Source organism: Armigeres subalbatus, chromosome 3 (assembly GCF_024139115.2).
Source record: "Armigeres subalbatus isolate Guangzhou_Male chromosome 3, GZ_Asu_2, whole genome shotgun sequence".
NCBI lineage: Eukaryota > Metazoa > Arthropoda > Insecta > Diptera > Culicidae > Armigeres > Armigeres subalbatus.
This window is the reverse complement of record NC_085141.1, coordinates 119586771-119604009: the sequence shown is the minus strand read 5'-3', so window position 1 is coordinate 119604009 and position 17239 is coordinate 119586771. Positions and strand designations below refer to the sequence as shown.

General features: G+C 38.8%; 3 protein-coding genes and 1 long non-coding RNA gene across 4 annotated transcripts in view; 2 read left to right on the top strand and 2 right to left on the bottom strand.

Annotated features, from left to right (window-relative positions):
- Nucleotides 1-466: 466 nt before the first annotated feature.
- Nucleotides 467-17239, top strand: part of LOC134225701 (E3 ubiquitin-protein ligase RNF180-like) — a 28362-nt gene continuing 11589 nt past the window's right edge. Inside the window, exons 1-2 of the mRNA XM_062705996.1 lie at nt 467-611; nt 676-983. Of these exons, the coding sequence (XP_062561980.1) occupies nt 907-983 (77 nt within the window). The 5' untranslated portion in view covers nt 467-611; nt 676-906. The remainder of the gene's footprint in view (nt 612-675; nt 984-17239) is intronic.
- Nucleotides 1209-2078, bottom strand: LOC134223419 (uncharacterized). Its single transcript, XR_009982570.1, has 2 exons — nt 1882-2078; nt 1209-1826 (listed from the first exon to the last, which is right to left on the bottom strand). It is a non-coding gene; the product is annotated as an uncharacterized LOC134223419 (long non-coding RNA).
- LOC134225702 (peptidyl-prolyl cis-trans isomerase NIMA-interacting 4) lies at nt 4232-4970 on the top strand. Its single transcript, XM_062705997.1, has 2 exons — nt 4232-4491; nt 4583-4970. Exons 1-2 carry the CDS (start codon nt 4401-4403, stop codon nt 4894-4896), a joined length of 405 nt encoding a protein of 134 aa, XP_062561981.1. The 5' UTR covers nt 4232-4400; the 3' UTR covers nt 4897-4970.
- Nucleotides 4906-7069, bottom strand: LOC134225699 (protein-cysteine N-palmitoyltransferase Rasp). Its single transcript, XM_062705994.1, has 5 exons — nt 6997-7069; nt 6509-6798; nt 5710-6452; nt 5439-5656; nt 4906-5378 (listed from the first exon to the last, which is right to left on the bottom strand). Exons 2-5 carry the CDS (start codon nt 6639-6641, stop codon nt 4964-4966), a joined length of 1509 nt encoding a protein of 502 aa, XP_062561978.1. The 5' UTR covers nt 6642-6798; nt 6997-7069; the 3' UTR covers nt 4906-4963.

Genomic DNA, 17239 nt, shown 5'->3' with positions numbered 1-17239 from the left:
TTGATAAAAAAGTTTTTCGAACAATGAGTAAAAATTACGCCTGAAACTGACATATACACTGAGCTTAATTTCCATTTAAATTTTATGTGCAGCGCACATATATTTTTGCAATCAAGCTTTGCAAATATTTTTTATTAATCATGCACATAAAAAAATGAAATTTTGTGACTGATACATTTTATGTGCGACGCACACATAAAATAAATGCAAAACTAATGTAATTCAATTATTTTTTAAATGCACCCGCATAGAAAAAACCATTTCGTATAATGTGCTGATTATAAACTCATTTTAATACACACCGTTAACATTAACGTTACTGTTCATTTACATTAAGACCATAATTGGTTTTCAGTTTTGGATTATGAACTACATCATTTGCACACTAATACATATGGTTAAAGTTTAGAGAACAGTTGATGAATAATTGTGTATACTCCGTCTATCAAAAGATGTTGACTCTTTTCATTCCGTGTACCATAGTTTTGTTTGAAAAAAAAAACAGTTCACATAAATAAAAGTGTGTTGAAATTGTGTTAATTAAATAATTGTATTAAATAATTTAATATGTATTAAATAATTAAGTTTCCAACCGGATGAAATTAATAATGGTAAGTTTGATTGATCTTCACTTATTATCCTCTTGGTGATTATTCGTTGCTTGTTTTTTTCAAGGCTATAGCTTGCAGAGCCTGAACCCAACCCCCTACATTTTCGGTTCTCCGCTGAGACGCTTCTAACATGGAGAACAGACACTCGATCAGATTTGCACCCCCGGAGAGGAGCAAATCCACTCCTCCCTTCCCTGTCAGCGGACGAGCATAGTTCCCACCGGGGTTGGTTACCCGGTCTTCCCTATAAGGTTGCTCATACCTCAGCCAGCACCACGGGGAAGGAATAAAAGGAATGCAGGGTTGCAGGGAAGAGGCTGGGGACCGCGAGATTGGTCTATTTTACTCCTTCAAGTACGCGAAGTACCAATGGTAAGCTGAGGTAGTGTAGACGTATTGTTGCGATGGTTGATTCGTAATATTGTACAAGTATTGTTTGGAATGGTTTTGAATTATATAGGAGACGGTAATGTAATAGTTCAAATTTATGCGGGCAGTTGCAAATATTTTTCATGTAGCCTGCTTGATAAACCAAATAAATTATTTTTAGTTTTGTTTGGATTTCAAAACCAAATTTGCAAAATTAAACACAATAAATTTGATTATAAATAAATGTTTATTTCCTGGTAGAAAAATGTATCGATAATCATAATGCGATGTCTTAACAACTTTTTGCAATGCAGATCATTTCCCAGAGATTAACAGTAGCGACAGTTCTAAAAAACACCGCTGTCGTCGGAGTTTTTTAAATTACGTAACGCTACAAATTTGTTATTTTTGACCCCAACTCACTCACAGGAATTTAGCATATTGAAAAGTTGTTTTTCCTTCCTCCGATTGACCCCCTTCAACCTCTAGAACGTTACGTAATTTGCAAATGGTCCTCAATCGCACAACCTCTTCGTGCCATCATTGCCATGTAATGTTTGTGAGCAAAGTGAATGCCAGATATTACTCCTATGGATTGATGTACGGAATTATTGCCTGTATGTTTTTCACCAAAACTATTATGAGAAAAATCGTTTCACCATCATAATTGACACAAATCAATGACCGCTGCGTCGCGTTGTGGGAAAATGGCTGGGAAAATGGAGGGATTGTTGATCAGCCGAAATGGTGATTCTTGAGCACCCGTTGGCACAGCAGAAACTTGTTGATGTTTACGTCCAGCATTCGTTTCGCATATACACATCCATAACATGAGTTTAAACGAAACTGAAAATAAAAAATCATGAGAAGGTATTCTTTTCAATTGATTGAATTTACTTACTTCATCACCAGAGGAAAATTTCCGCGTGCCGCCAGCAGTCCACCATGTTGTTACGAAAAAGTCTCTTACTGTTCTCTTTTAAATTTTATGTGCCAGTACTGATAGTTTTCAACCACTGAGGAAAATGGACGTATGATTTTCAATCAAACGCCTTATGAAAATTTGCCACAAGGAATCGGTATGAATTTCAATATGTTGCCTTATGAATGATGATTTTCATTTAAAAAAAAAGCTAAGTGCGGCAGACTGGGTTCGAACCTAGGACGTCGGGGTTGGGAGGCCGGTATGTAGACCACACGCCCATCGACGCTTGAATACTTCGGAAGGTAACTGCGTATAAGAAGCACCGTTGGTAGAATAATCAGTCGAAGATTCATAAGGCGCCAGTTATGAATTTCGATAATCCAGTTCGCTGAGTGACCATGAATCATTGCACATAAAATTCATTGTTGGGCCCAATAGAAAATAAAAAAGTTACCTTTATATTGTATATACATTTTAAATGCTGCACATAAAGTAGCGATAAAGCCAGTCGAATCATTTCTATGTGGTTTACGCACATAAAATATAATGGTGATTTAACTTCAGTGTAAGCCGTTTACTCATTAATGAGTAAACGGTGTTTACTCTTTAAATGCACGAAAAAAAACTTCACAATGAATGTATTTGCCAAAACACATATATTTTTTCCATTGTGATTAATTGAATGTATTTCAAATTGCAATGATTGTTATGCGGTGCTGCATAACATAATCATAACACAAAACTTATACATTTCGGGCCGATGCCCACGTAGCGGTTTTTCTACGCCACGTGCACGCAGCGTTAAAATAACGCTGGTGTGCATCGGCGTGGTGACGCTGCGTTACCGCTTTTTCCCGGTGCACACTTGCGTCTTTTTGACGCCACGTGCACTCTGCGTTGAAATAACGCTACGTGGGCATCGAGCCTTCATGTCAAATACTCATATGCATAATTGGAGCTTTCGAATACAATGTATAAGCTCAAAGAATGATTTCTATTAGTGATATTATAACAAAATCATTAGGTTCATTTGTGTATTTTATTCCTGTTGATAATTTCTTTTCTTTATTTTGAAATCTGTAAAACCAATTTGTATATATTTGTATATTTCTTACATTTCACTGACATATTTTTTAAAGAAAATTTACATTCCATTCCACTGAAAGCTTGGCCGAGGTATAAATAAATACTGCTCCCCACGGTGGGCCATCTAGAGGCAGGGATAATTTTCGAGCAATGGATTGTGGACCAATATGAAATCTCAGGCGGCGGTACCGATCAGATGAATCGCCTCTCGGCTACGATCTCATGCTCCGTCACTTGTTTCCGGGTCTAGTTTTCATACAGCCCAATGCATGGCCGTGTTGTCAATGGACCGGCGACACCTCCGAGGACGATTCTGCGATGAATTTTACATATTAATCCACATCGGCAGGGCCTCGCAATTGCCGCCTGGCAAAACATCATGAGATTTGTTCTATTCTCGATTTTGGATTACTGTAAAATAACGAAGCAAGTGTTAATAAATAGATTGATGATGATATTACCATCTTACCCTTAGAGATTTTTATGCCCGTTTATATTCCAATCCTTTAAATAAAAAAAAATCACACTTTTTCTACAGCAGTTTGGCTGCAGGATGAATGTAACCGACAGTTGCTTTTCAATATTACAACCTAATCAAAAGTATAAGTTTCGCTTAATACATTTTTGCCATTAGGCGAAACTTATACTTTTCATTCAATACCATAATATTGAATATACACACTCTAAATGAGAATGATTCAGTTTTATTATGAGAATCATATAATGGAAAATGAAAAACATATTGCGCATAAATCCCAAAATTTTATTCCCACCTTTGGGTTTCCGCGCCGAGCACTCAGCGCAAGACTCGGCGACAAGGGGAAAGTTATAAAGTTGGTAACCCTGATTTTTGACAATTAATGTCGATTGTTTGTGTGAGTGCACCGATGTCAAAAAAAAAGCTTTTAGCTGAGTTTTTCATTGTCAAATGCAAGTTTTGACAGTATTATTCATGTATGAGTGAAAAAGATGTATAAAAGGTCTATCGGGGAAGCAGTCGCTGGAGACAAATGTCATTGTCTTCAACGACGAAACGAAAAGTTTCAATGCAAACAGCAATAATTGATGTCTAATTAATAACATAAATGGATTTCAATTAAAAAAATAATTGATTTTTTTTACGTGTGGGTTGTATTACTTAACTTCATAATGGGTACCTTTTACCCATTAAGGAGTACTTTGGTGGCACAGTGTAACTGATTCATTGATGACATTTGATGATCAACTCCGACAAAAACGAGGAAACAAGAAACAACATAAACAAAACTCCTTCAAAAGATAAGTTTGGCGTGCGTTTTTGACCGGTCAGTGATCGACTTCGATTTCAAATAAGCATCAGTTTGTGTTCGGGCGAGATCGGCGAGATAAATACATTATTTTTGTTTATGACTATCATCTGATACTTCACGATGCCACCTAAAAAGGATGCTAAGGGAGGTGCGAAAGCTGCTCCAGCCAAAGGCGGAGCAGGTGGGAAAAAAAGTGGAGCTGGAGACGAAGGTTTGTATTAGAGATCCTGTGAAGGAGCAATAGCTTGTGTAGCTTCTTCAGTACTAGAGGGCAATGCTAAATTGCATTCCAATTTTAACAGGTGGAAAAGAAAAGAAGGGAGGAAGCGCAGTGAAGGTTCGCCACATTTTATGCGAAAAGCAAGGCAAGATACTTGAAGCTATGGAGAAACTGAAAGAAGGACAAAGTTTCAACGTCGTAGCCACTAACTACAGTGAAGACAAGGCCAGACAGGGAGGAGATCTTGGATGGCAAATCCGAGGAGCAATGGTAGGACCATTTCAAGATGCTGCCTTCGCACTGCCAATTTCAACAATAAATGCACCAAAATACACTGATCCACCGATTAAAACAAAATTTGGTTATCATATTATTATGGTTGAGGGAAAGAAATAATGTACACAGTTTTTGAGTGTCATGTATATTTTTTAACTTGAATATAAATGAATAGATTCTTAAGGAATTAAAAACCTTTTTTCAATGAATACTTTCGGTCACCCTCTACTGTTTTGATAAATTCACCCGTTCTGAAGAAGCAATAAGCTACCGCATAAAGTACCATGTAATTAAAGAAGCTTTCAAAATACGTTCTTTGAATATAAATGTAACCTACTTCTTCTCGAGCGAAAAAGAAGAAATTGGACAAAACTGAGAGAACAAACACGTGTGTTCCTACCACCGCTCCCAGTTTCGTATTTGTCCCGAACATGGTTTTAACAAATCCTTCCATAACTATGCATATCCAGTTGAGTGCGGACCATATCATCACAAATGTGTACAGTCCATGCCAGACGTAGATGAAAATGAATGTTATAGAACTGGCAAATATCTTACGAACGTTGGAAGAAGTTTTGGTGCACAATTTAGTGTAAATGTACCTAAAATAAAAAGAAGCTTATTAATAAATATTTCCAGAAATCAAACAGATAATACTGTACTTGAACAAAAATTCGTATAATCCTCGATCGAAAAATTTCCACATGTCCGAGTAGAGATGAACTCGACCAATGCATATTGGTTTTCGCGGCATCGATACTCCGTCGAATGTACCAAAAGCTATTCCAATACCGTAAAACACTACGTATTTTACATAGAAGAACTGTCCCATCATGTACCCCAAACCATATAAAGCCCACAGGTTAACCTGTTGCAATAACTGAAAAGGAATTATTTTTAAATTATGTACGGTGATTCACAATATTAGCTTACCTTCAAATCAAGCTGAATAACATTGATGTAGAAAAAATGCTGACCTGCTTCCATTACCAGCGCCCAGAAGAAACATATAACCAGACGCCAAAGTAGTCTTCCCAGTCGTTCCATAGTGTTCATATTTTCCAATGGCCACGACACTCTCAGACATTCCTTAAACCGATCATAGATGATCACAGGACCGAACAGCAGCAACGGAAAATAAAATGAATAACCTAGAAGATCCACGAACTTGTAGCGGTGCTTATCTCCAGTAGCATTGACTCGATCCAGACAAAAGCATGTACATTTGATAACATTCCATGAAATTATTATACTGAATTCAAGGAGTTTATCATTGTCGATGTCTAACAAAACGTTCAATTGATCATAAAAGAACAATATCTTTACACTATTGATCATCGCAATCCACAGAAACGCTTTGACCCACATAACAGTTACACTTTTCGTCCAATGTCCAACCACAAAGAATGTTAAATTTTGCAGAAGAAGAATCACCAGAACTTTGTAGCCGTAAATGTAGAAAACTGCTCCACATCCAAAAATTGTCAGTACCGAGGATACCTGTCGCACTCGCAGATATCTGATGACCTCGAACAGAATAGCATGTAGAAAGAATATCACCACGTTGCTGATGGCGTATTTTTTGTATATTTCCCACTCCCAGTCGTAGTCATCTCTTCGTCGGCCGTTAAAAATGGGCCAACCTTCCTCGAGGTAGTAATAATTTTGAAGACTCTCTGAAAATTAAACAACAAATCAGTGGAAAATTGTTAAATAATTCCAAGGATCTAACCGTTACTAAGTTCATAATTTTTGTAGAACGAATAAAATAGACATGAAACGTAAAATATTATGCACAGCGCCGTGTCCACTGAAACCTTGATTGGTCCCATGATGCGCCGCTTCCCTCTATCGCTGGAATCCATCGAACACCCAACGGACTCAACTTGTCGGACTAATTGCTTTCAATGGCAGCTGTCATCATGAATGAACGTCTGGATGTTTTGTTTACAAATTTTACTACTGCCTATTTTACGCACACACCAGTTACCGTTAGTTTTGTCTGGCAGGCCCGCCCGGTAACTACCGACACAACACCAACACAGTGAACACAATCAGGAAAACGGTAAACAAATTTTTTTTCGGCTAATCACAGGTAAGTGAATCAAATTCTATTATTGTTTTCCACTTTTACGGGGCCATCATCGATTAAAACACTTCCAAACTTTAGTTTGTATTAAACGTTACGGCTGAGCAACGAGAAAAAAACGATTTCACTACATTTCGGGGGAATTCTTTTGTATAGAATCACACTTCGGTATCAAGCGGCCGCTTGAAGGTAAATAAACTCTTGCTTTAACCTGCACTGCAAGCAACACGTTTTGTTCGTAATAGGCGATATGCAGGATGGTATGCACCATATTGAAAAATTCAAATAATCTAGCTCCGGAACTTTTAGTCGTCTAATTTTAAGAATAATTTTGTATTGATATTTTTTCTTCTCAGGAATTCCGTATATCTTTTGCAATATTTCATTATGCTTCTGAAAATTCCGCCGCATCGAATATACGAAAGAGATTGCGGAAGATTTTCTACAGCATTTTACCAACAAATTTCCGCATGACTTCTCAAGGTGTTCTCTAAAGGAAGTTATACGAAAATACCGCATAAAATTTCGAATAAATTTACAGAACTTAACCAAACACTCCGGAGGAAATTCGACAGGTTTTCTCGGAAGAATTTCCACAGAAAATTGTGTAGCAATTTCAACGAAAAAATATACTTGACTGAGCTGATTAAGCGAAAAACGTACTTTTTAAGGAACTTTTGGTTACTTGGGGCCTTTGTTTATGAAGGGCGTTCCACAGAATTGGCGCCCAATGATCCGTCATCTAACCGCGAAGAAATTGAAATGCATTTCTCGGCACTGCAGCGAGGGCGTTAAAGTAATGCCTGCGAACAAGGACCACCATAAGTCAGCCGTATAGATAGAAGAATCTATACATGAGCGAAAGCATGGTTGGGTTCGTTTTTTGACCGTGTGCCAGGTGCATATGACATCACGCCTCTTAATATTTTCATTAAAATCAGAGGATCAGAGGACAGAGGATTTATCTTCGCTCATCTATATATTTTACTATCTATATTTTTTTAATCTTTAAATCCAGGGAAGCACAAAGGATGATGTGGTCATGGTTGGTTGCCAAAAAGTGTGTTCAATCCGTTCAATCAAATAGATTTATAATCCCCAGTGATTCAGTAACCGAAAAGCTTTTGGAGCTCTAAAACAGAGCTCTCTGCACCTTTATTGACCTAATAACCGGACACTGCCCGAGTAGATATAATATGAAAATAATTGGAAAGATTCAGAATGATACCTGTCGTTCCAGTAACATGGAACGAAAAACCGTGGAACATCTGTTTTGCGGTTGTGATGCATTGACAATTATTTATTCATTACCAGACTAAGGCCGGAGTGACATGTGCAGTACATAAAGGTCTTCTCCATTCAGCTCGGTCCATGGCTGCACTTCGCTGACCACGCAGGCTGCGGAGGGTCCGCAAATCGTCCTTCACCTGATCGATCCACCTTGCCCGCTGTGCACCTCACCTTGTTCCCGTCGGATCGTTATCGAGAACCATTTTCACCGGATTTCTGTCCGACATTCTGGCTATGTGTCCGGCCCACCGCAGTCTTCCGATTTTCGCGGTGTGAACGATGGATGGTTCCCCCAACAGCTGGTGCAACTCGTGATTCATTCGCCTCCTCCACGTACCGTCCACCATCTGCACCCCACGATAGATGGTACGCAGCACCTTCATTTCGAAAACTCCCAGTGCGCGTTGGTCCTCCACGAGCATCGTCCAGGTCTCGTGTCCGTAGAGAACTACCGATCTAATAAGCGTTTTGTAGATAGTCAGTTTGGTACGGCGGCGAACTCTATTGGAACGGAGCGTTTTGCGGAGTCCAAAGTACGTACGATTTCCTGCCATGATACGTCTCCGAATTTCTCTGCTGGTATCTTTATCGGCGGTCACCAGTGAGCCCAGCGCGCGTAACGCTGCAGCGTAATGACCATCTCGATTTCGTCACCACGTCACCACGAAACTTACATTGACCTCTCTTGAGCCTCTTCCTATCATGTACTTCGTCTTCGACGTGTTGATGACTAGTCCAATCCGTTTAGCTTCGCTTTTCAGTCTGATGTAGGCTTCCTCCATCCTCTCAATGTTACGTGGCATGATATCAATGTCGTCGGCGAAACCAAATAACTGGACGGACTTCGTGAAAATCGTACCACTCGTGTCAATCCCTGCCCTTCGTATTACTCCCTCCAAAGCGATGTTGAATAGGAGACACGAAGAACATCACCTTGCCGTAACCCTCTGCGCGTTTCGAAGGGACTCGAGAATGCCCCTGAAACTCGAACTACGCACATCACCCGATCCATCGTCGCCTTGATCAACCGTGTCAGTTTATCCGGGAATCCGTTTTCGTGCATTAGCATTGTACAAATGTAGAACTAAATTTTTAAATAGTAGCTTTATGCAACCATGAGAAATTTGGCCCTTAAATCCTGGAAAGGTAGTTGGTTTTATTGATTTAATTTTGCCAGGCTAGGAAAAGATGCGTTTTAGGTTGTTTACTTGACAAATGGTAATCAACCTACAAGATGCGAATAGTTAATATTAATCTGGGATATACCACAAAAGTACAACTCAATGGACGGAGTGGTCTACGTCCCAACAATAAAAAGTCAGTCGTAGATTTCCTCCAGTTTCACAAGTATGAGTACTACACTCATGACTACTCCGGCATAAAGTCGCTTAAGGCTTGACTACGAGGACTTCACGACATGAGGAATGAGAAGGAGCTCAAAACTGAACTCGAGGGTTGCGGCCTGAATGGAGTGGTCATGTGCAAGATCGCTCCTCACGACAAGGCAAGGAGATATCGCGATCAGCTTTACCTGGTCCATCTGGAGTCCAGATGGACCAGGCAAAGCTGGTCGCGATATCTCCTTGCCTTGCCGTGAAGCGCGATCTTGTGCTTTAGTGAGTGTAAAGAGAAGTTTAGGCTTCGTTGCGTACACTCCGACCAGCCTATAATCCGTGAGCTCGTCTCCAACTTACATTTTTTTTATAAAAACTAAAGCTAAAGACCAAGTCAACACTTAGCATGTACAAATATTGTTATTAAAGCAAAAATTGGTATGAATGGAAATAATTACTACTACTATTATGTACCGTGAATGCTGGTGAAAGTGACTAGCAATGGTGATGGGTGAAGGCGGATGCATTACCGCCGACGAGTGTTGCTTGACAGACGATTACGGCCAGCTGACGCGGCTCGATTGTGCCCAAGAATGCGGCTAGAGAATGGCGTTGGTGATGGCGACTGGCAAAGACGGATCGATGGCGCTGACGAGAGCAGCTGACGTTGACCACCGGTTACACAAGTAGATAAGAGCGGCTGGCGTTGGACCACCGGAGAAACGAGTGTGGTTTAAAAATGCCACGAAGGCTGCAGTAATTCCACATCAAAACTGGCCCAAAAAAGCATTGCGGGTAACTTGCAGTTCTATTATTCCATTTGATTGTTTTTCATAATTATTGGCTTTAAAGGCGCCTTATTGGGCCTGATACTTTTAGAGTACCACTGTCGCGGAAACCAAAAAAGTCCTGGGGCGATGGAAGCTTAAAATCGGCATGTCCATATGGTCAATAAGCATATTCCAGCCGCCTTCAGTGAAAAAGTGCTATCGGTACTTAGAGTCCGGACATAAGCCCTGGGATTATAATATCTAAAAGAGGGAATGCATATTTAAAAGTGTTCATGCACAATCCGGTATTCCACAATGGAGATATCTAGGACTACTGATCTTCTTGATCTATTTCAACAATGTACACTTGGCTACCAAAAGCTTTTGGTTGTCTTACACAGATTATCCTAAAATGTTTTTGGAAAATCATTCCATTGCCAACTTTACAACTCCAAATAGATTGCTTCGCTAATTAATGCTCTTTGAACCGATTGGTGGTGAACCCGGCCAAGTGTTCTGTCATAATGTTTTCTCGAAAAAACAGCCCATTGTTTTCAACTACTGCCTTTTTGGCATAGAAAGGGGGTGAGTGAGACTTTGAAATCTTTTAAGATCAGATTTACGGAGAAAATTATCAGATTGCTAGGCAATGTTTATTACACTGAGGTTTATTTTTACGCGGTTATTATTACGCGGTGCCGTATGAATTCAAAACACAACGTGTAAAGATCAAGAAAACTGATAATGTTGAAACACGATTCATGTCATTGCGGAACTTTTTTAACGGAATGTTTAAATAACATGATTTTTTACGTCGATTTTTTTTAAGTTCTCAATGTGATTGATTTGCACTCTATACAAATCCGCCCAGCCCGTTGTTGGGCGCATAGAGTGTGATCCTTTCGTTTAATAAACAATGTGCACTCGCTTGACTGTGGGTATACAACAGTAAAGCACATGTGAAGATTGGATAAATCAAGCATCCGAAAGATATTCAATTTGCAAAAAAGATCTAACCGCGGTGGAGGTTGGTACTCGGATTCTGATGGCTTTTCCGCAAACGTGACCTTTAAGGGTCTGTCTTATTTGGAGAATTAAACTTAAAAGTGACAGTTCGTAAATTAAAAAATCACCCCGTCATAAGAATGGCCAGAGCTACCCAGCAATTCCAATAAGACATCGATGAAAAATGATTCGATATCTGTCAAAAGTAATCTTGCTCTGCGAGCAGGGTTATTCGATGATTATTGAAATGTCACTTTTAAGTTTAATTTCAGTTTAATTCTCCAAATGAGACAGACCCTAAGTGGTCTTGTTGTGTAGGGGTTATCACGCCTATCTAGAGAGTAGGAGGTTGAGGGTTCGAGTCCCTCCAAGACACGTGGATTCTTTTTCGCAAATTTCATATCAATTTGTCCATTTCGAAACATGTGCTGTGCATATGCACAGCCAAGATATTTAACAAAAAAATGGTTTTCGTACGGCCGAGTTGCCGAATAATATGCAATTAATTGTTAAGTTCTTAAGTTCAGTCGTCGACATTAGAAGCCTATTTTTCTGTAGATCTCTCCAATATGGTAACGCAATTTTTTTTTTCCTTACCATACAGTTATCAAAACTTCTGGTGCTGTTTGCGCACTTTGTTTAGCAGTTTGTTTCTCAGCTCGCAAATGAAACATGAACTTACGAAGAACTTCACCATACGATGGCAAATTAAATGACTTGCTAAGTTAAAGCTAAGCTAAGCTAAGTATGACATGACTTTCATAAAATTAAAATATCCTTCTATTAGTTGCACTTAATTATTTAAGATTTCAAAATCGATTAGATGGAGAGAAAGAGCAGAAATTTTTGAAGTAAAATCAAAGAGCAGAAAGGACTCCTAAATATTCAAAAAGAAACTAAAGACATATGCTGCTGTGAATCGCAAGTCAGTCCCATCTGCATTTTAATCAATTTTGAGTTAGAACCGTGATTCACTTTCTTTTTGTATATATATTTAGCTATGCTAATCAGAACGGGAGGTTTTGTTCTAGAAAATTGAAAATGAAAATCCATTCCAAGTCGAATGGTCCCATAACGAAATGTAATCGCAATCGCAAGTCAATCCCATTAGTAAAAACAATGAAAATATCATAAAATAAATTGCAATAAGACATTATAACTTGTTTTTTTAGTTATATTTCTTCAGAAATGACAATGGTTAATATTCTTCTTCTTCTTCAATGGCTCTACATTCCAACTGGAACTTGGCCTGCTTTTTAACTTAGTGTTCTATTAGCATAAGGGTATGCGATAACACACTTTTTCCTAACGAAACGAAACGAAACAAAATTTAAAATGTCTATGTTGATTCGGATCGAAACGAAACGAAATATAGATTTCTTTTGAGACTTCGAAACGATACGAAATCAAGGTTCATTTTATTCGAAATTTTTCGAAACGAAACGAAATTTTGATTTTTTTTCGCAGAATTTTTATTGGATTGCTTTTACATTATGTACGCAATTCTGATTTCACTTTTTTGAAGTCGAATAACTGTTTTGCGACCAAAAGGGTTATAATAACTGAAGAGGCAATCTGTGATAAATCGCCACATTCTCGACGCATATACCATTGACGATAAGGGAATACCCCAGCATTTGTGCCGCTTTCAAAGGAATTCATCGTGCATCGTGGAGCCTGTGCTCCTGAATCTGATCAATTTTATATCAGTAAGTATAAAAAATATAGAAATTGTACGATTTTTCATATACGGATTCAAACTTTGTTTAAAACCTTAGTTCACTTAAGAATAATGTAATTATGCTGAAGCATACTTCATATTGTCTTGTCAGCGTGGTTTTATAGTATTGAGCCAATTGAGTATTGAGAATGCTTAGAAGAATCCTGTGCAGCTTTTTAAAATGCACAAAAATATGTATTTCAGATTGAATTTCACAGACCCATAATCCTATATACAATCAGCTCAACGAACTGAGCTATTGTCTGTGTCTTATGCCTTGGCATATGAGAACAGCTGTTATGGTCAGTATGAGCTGAAAGCAATCATAAGTAAAGAACTTTCAGCCATTTCAATGATCTTTCAACCCGTTCTAGATTTTTTTTTTGCAAATTCCATGCGAAGACCTAGAAATACCCACAAATCATCAATGTTCCTTACATATTGTGCAAATAGTCAAAGAAGAGCTTCGCTTGATCAACTGTACACATCGTAGTTGCTAATCATGATAGGCCGAGAAACAGCAAATATGCGCAGCTCACCAATTAAATAATATTCTTGGGATACAAAAAAGTTATTCTTATTGTATACTTGCTTCGGAGTTTCCAATTCATGACCAATAACGATGCTGATCACATGCTTATAGTCAATTTAGGATCAGGAGAGGAAAATTAGCCTAACCCTTATTGTTTTAACAGATCGAGGAATGGACTGCATCTCCGTTAGCGCTACGGAAAAGGAATCGTTGGTTAGTTGAGAAGGTAATTCATGTGAAACCTCTTGGTAAGCGACAAAATATTTATTGTAAACGAAGTTACTTTGAAAACAAGAAGACGAAAATTGTGTTTCAATTCAATAAAAACGCAAGATCAATGTGCTTCGTTTAATAATCTTCTACAACACACAACACTACACTAAATAATTTTGTGCTCTTCGATGCAGACATTAGTTTTATCACTTCGGTTTCTCCCGGACTAGCTGCCGTCCCATGACCACCAGCAACACGATCGATTCCGCATTCATATTGTGCAAATAGTAAAAAATTATCACAAAATTTAAATCATGGAAACACTGAAGACGTATTTGAGCATGAGCATGAGCATGAGCATGATTGACCGCCCACGGTTGCTCCTCCGTTATTGCCAGGTCAGCTGTAATTACACAGAGAACCAACAGATGATGTTTGGGACTAACTTCATCTTCAATGTGTAAGAACTGGTAACCCCAAATTAAGCAATACCAGCGCCGGCCGTGTCCGAATGCAGGTCAATTAGGGAATGGGTAGGAAAATGTTGACGTGATACTCGCTTTGGTAGAAGCCGACGAGTCATCTGCACTTCCACGAGAAATCACTGGGATATTGGATATATTGGGAAGGAAGTGTGGCGGGGTTCGTTTTGGTAAACGGTATGCCGGGTGTAGCGTGTAGTTTTATCGAGGTGGAACAAAATCACAATCGAACGCGCACTAATTAATTGACTTATCGACCGCACAAAGCAGAACACAATAGTACGATAATCGCGCGATCGTTCTGCGAATCGGACGCGCACTAAACTTGCTAATTAATTTACTCATTCGCACAACGCAGAACAAAATATTTCGATGATCGCGCGACCGTTCTGCATGCAAAAGGAAACAAGATTATACGCGCATTCCAAAACATGTAATTTTTACTGACATAGACTACAAACCGAATTGAAATATAGGCTCATGTAATATTGACCGATGCACTATCGTTTACAACTATAAACAAGATAATACTTTAGTTGATTAGCCCGATTAGAGTCACACGGCGAACATGCGTTCCATGCGCATCCCCACATTAAATAATAATGAATGCAGACCTCTTATAGTACTAAAAAATCAATTAGTAACAACCAACATCATGGGATCAACCATCACCAATAGAATAATTTCGCATGAGTCCTGCTCCAATATTTGGAAAGTGACAGTAAATGTTAATTCCACCCTTTCCATTTAATAACAGTTTTTGCACTTTTTGAATTGTTACTTAATGATTGTCTAATGTCCCATTCATGCTGCTGCATTGATAGTTAACAAAACACTGCATATGACCAAGCATCGAAAGATTTAGAATTTTGGTATTAAAAATCACTAATTCTTGTTCGGTTAACTCCTACCAATCCACCCAGCGGCGACGGTGTCCCTCTCGTGCATTACAAAATAGATAATAAACCCATTAGAATGGTTTCAAATAGTACAGAAAGGTGAATAGGTTATAAGTGCCGAAATGACGCTTTTATATATTATAATATTATAATGCCACATCCGTTCCTTTACGTTCAGTTCCTAAAGATAGATGAGGATTCTGATAGCCGATACATTGAACTGACAGAGTATCGATTTATGGCGTTGTAAAGATGGTTATGAATTGTATACCCTATGTATACAATGTGCATAGCTATTATACAGTGCATTTAATAGATTTAATTAACATTGATGCGCCATCTTCCGTAGGATAAGATTGTTTTAAAGATATTTCACTAGTTTGAACTTAAACAGGGGACGATGCCATATTGTTTGAGTTTCATGAAATAATAGAATGTTCTAGTTTGCTGCTGAAAACTATCCGAATAATATGATGGTTATTGGTTGGTATGAAATTCAGCCTATAACTTGCACGATCGTTACAATAGCTTGGACAGTAGCTAGTAGCTACTAGCTACAGTCCAACCGTGATATAGTGTCAATTTGTTTGGGAACACAATATGTGGCCGAGGTTCATGTTGTTTAGTGTTATAAAAGTGGGATGAGGTTGGTTTATTTGTGTGCTAGACCTATTGAATTAGCGCCAGTATTCAATGACAGTTTTGAACGTGTCGAGCAACCTACTCCAAGAGTTTATTTTGTTCTAAACTCCTTCCCAATAAACATAATGATAAACAATATATTAAATATATCCCGTGCGCCAATAAGAGACTTCCCACCTCCCAGTCTGGAGACGGCTAGTTTAAATCGTGGTCCGGCCCAGGATGGTACGGATATTACTAAAAGATCTCACCAAATTTTCGCGTGCTCGTTGCTCGTTGTCCACGAAAGCAGAAGACAACACCTGCTACCACTGGTATTCCAGGGAGCCGTCGTTTCGCTATTGTGTGCGTTTGAAATCTTCACTAAACACGATTCACTTTAGAAAAAAAAATAACACTTTTATTCTTCCACTAAACTTTTTTTTTCTAAACAGGCATTTTCCCAGCCGAATAAAAAAAGAGACAGAAAAATCAGACAGCCAGAAACGAAAACACGATCGCATTCCCATGGAAACACTGAAGACGTATTTGTCGACTAAGAATGGGGTTAGTAAGCATTAATAGAAAAAAATGTATAACCTAAAGTTTTGAAAACGATTTTGTTCAACGGCGCAGCCAAATTTTTTTTTATAATATCAAGTATGGATTAGTTTGAATTTGTTTCGAAATTCCGCGGAATTCCGTTAGAAGTCAGTTTTTTTCTAGCGAAATGTTTGTAATTTTACGAAACGAAACGAAATCAAGAAATCAGATTTCGCCATGCTCAAATTCCGCGAAATTCCGCGGAATTTCGTTTCGAACCACCTGAAACGAAATTTTCCGAAATACCGCATATGCTTAGCATTTCCTCAGTTATTAATTGAAAGCTTTTCTATGCCCGCCATTGCATGAGTATGTATCTTGTGTGGCAAGTACAATGGATACACTATGTCCAGGGAGTCGAGAATGTTTCCAACCCGAAAACATCCTAGACCGGACCGAGAATCGAACTCCATTTCCGGATTGGCAATCCTACGCCTTTGCACGCAAGGCTACTGGAGTCCCCCGTACTGCTTAGTACTGGTCAGGGTTTGCAGAAATCGCTCTCAATAGATAACTTGCTTACTTATGGATCCTGTACACCTCCGGTGGTGCAAAGGGCCGACTTGAAAGATCTCCATCCTGAGCGTTGCCCGGCTATCGCTTTAACCTGTTACCAGGTTAGATTTCGGTCGACTTCTTTTATTTCTTTTATTTCTTTATTGAGGCTTCGCCGCCATGAGCCCTACGTAGAGTGTGGCCGACCCAGCCCCACTTCCGATCCCGAATTTCTGTTGCTATCGGCCTCTGGTGACAACGACGATGGAGCTCGTTGTTTGAGATCCAGTTGTGATAGATCAATAGATAACGAACAACGATAAAAGAGAGGCAAAAACTTTTCCGAATCATAACAAGCCATGATAACAAATTTCGGGACTGATTTGCGATTTGGGCGTAACTTATTTCGT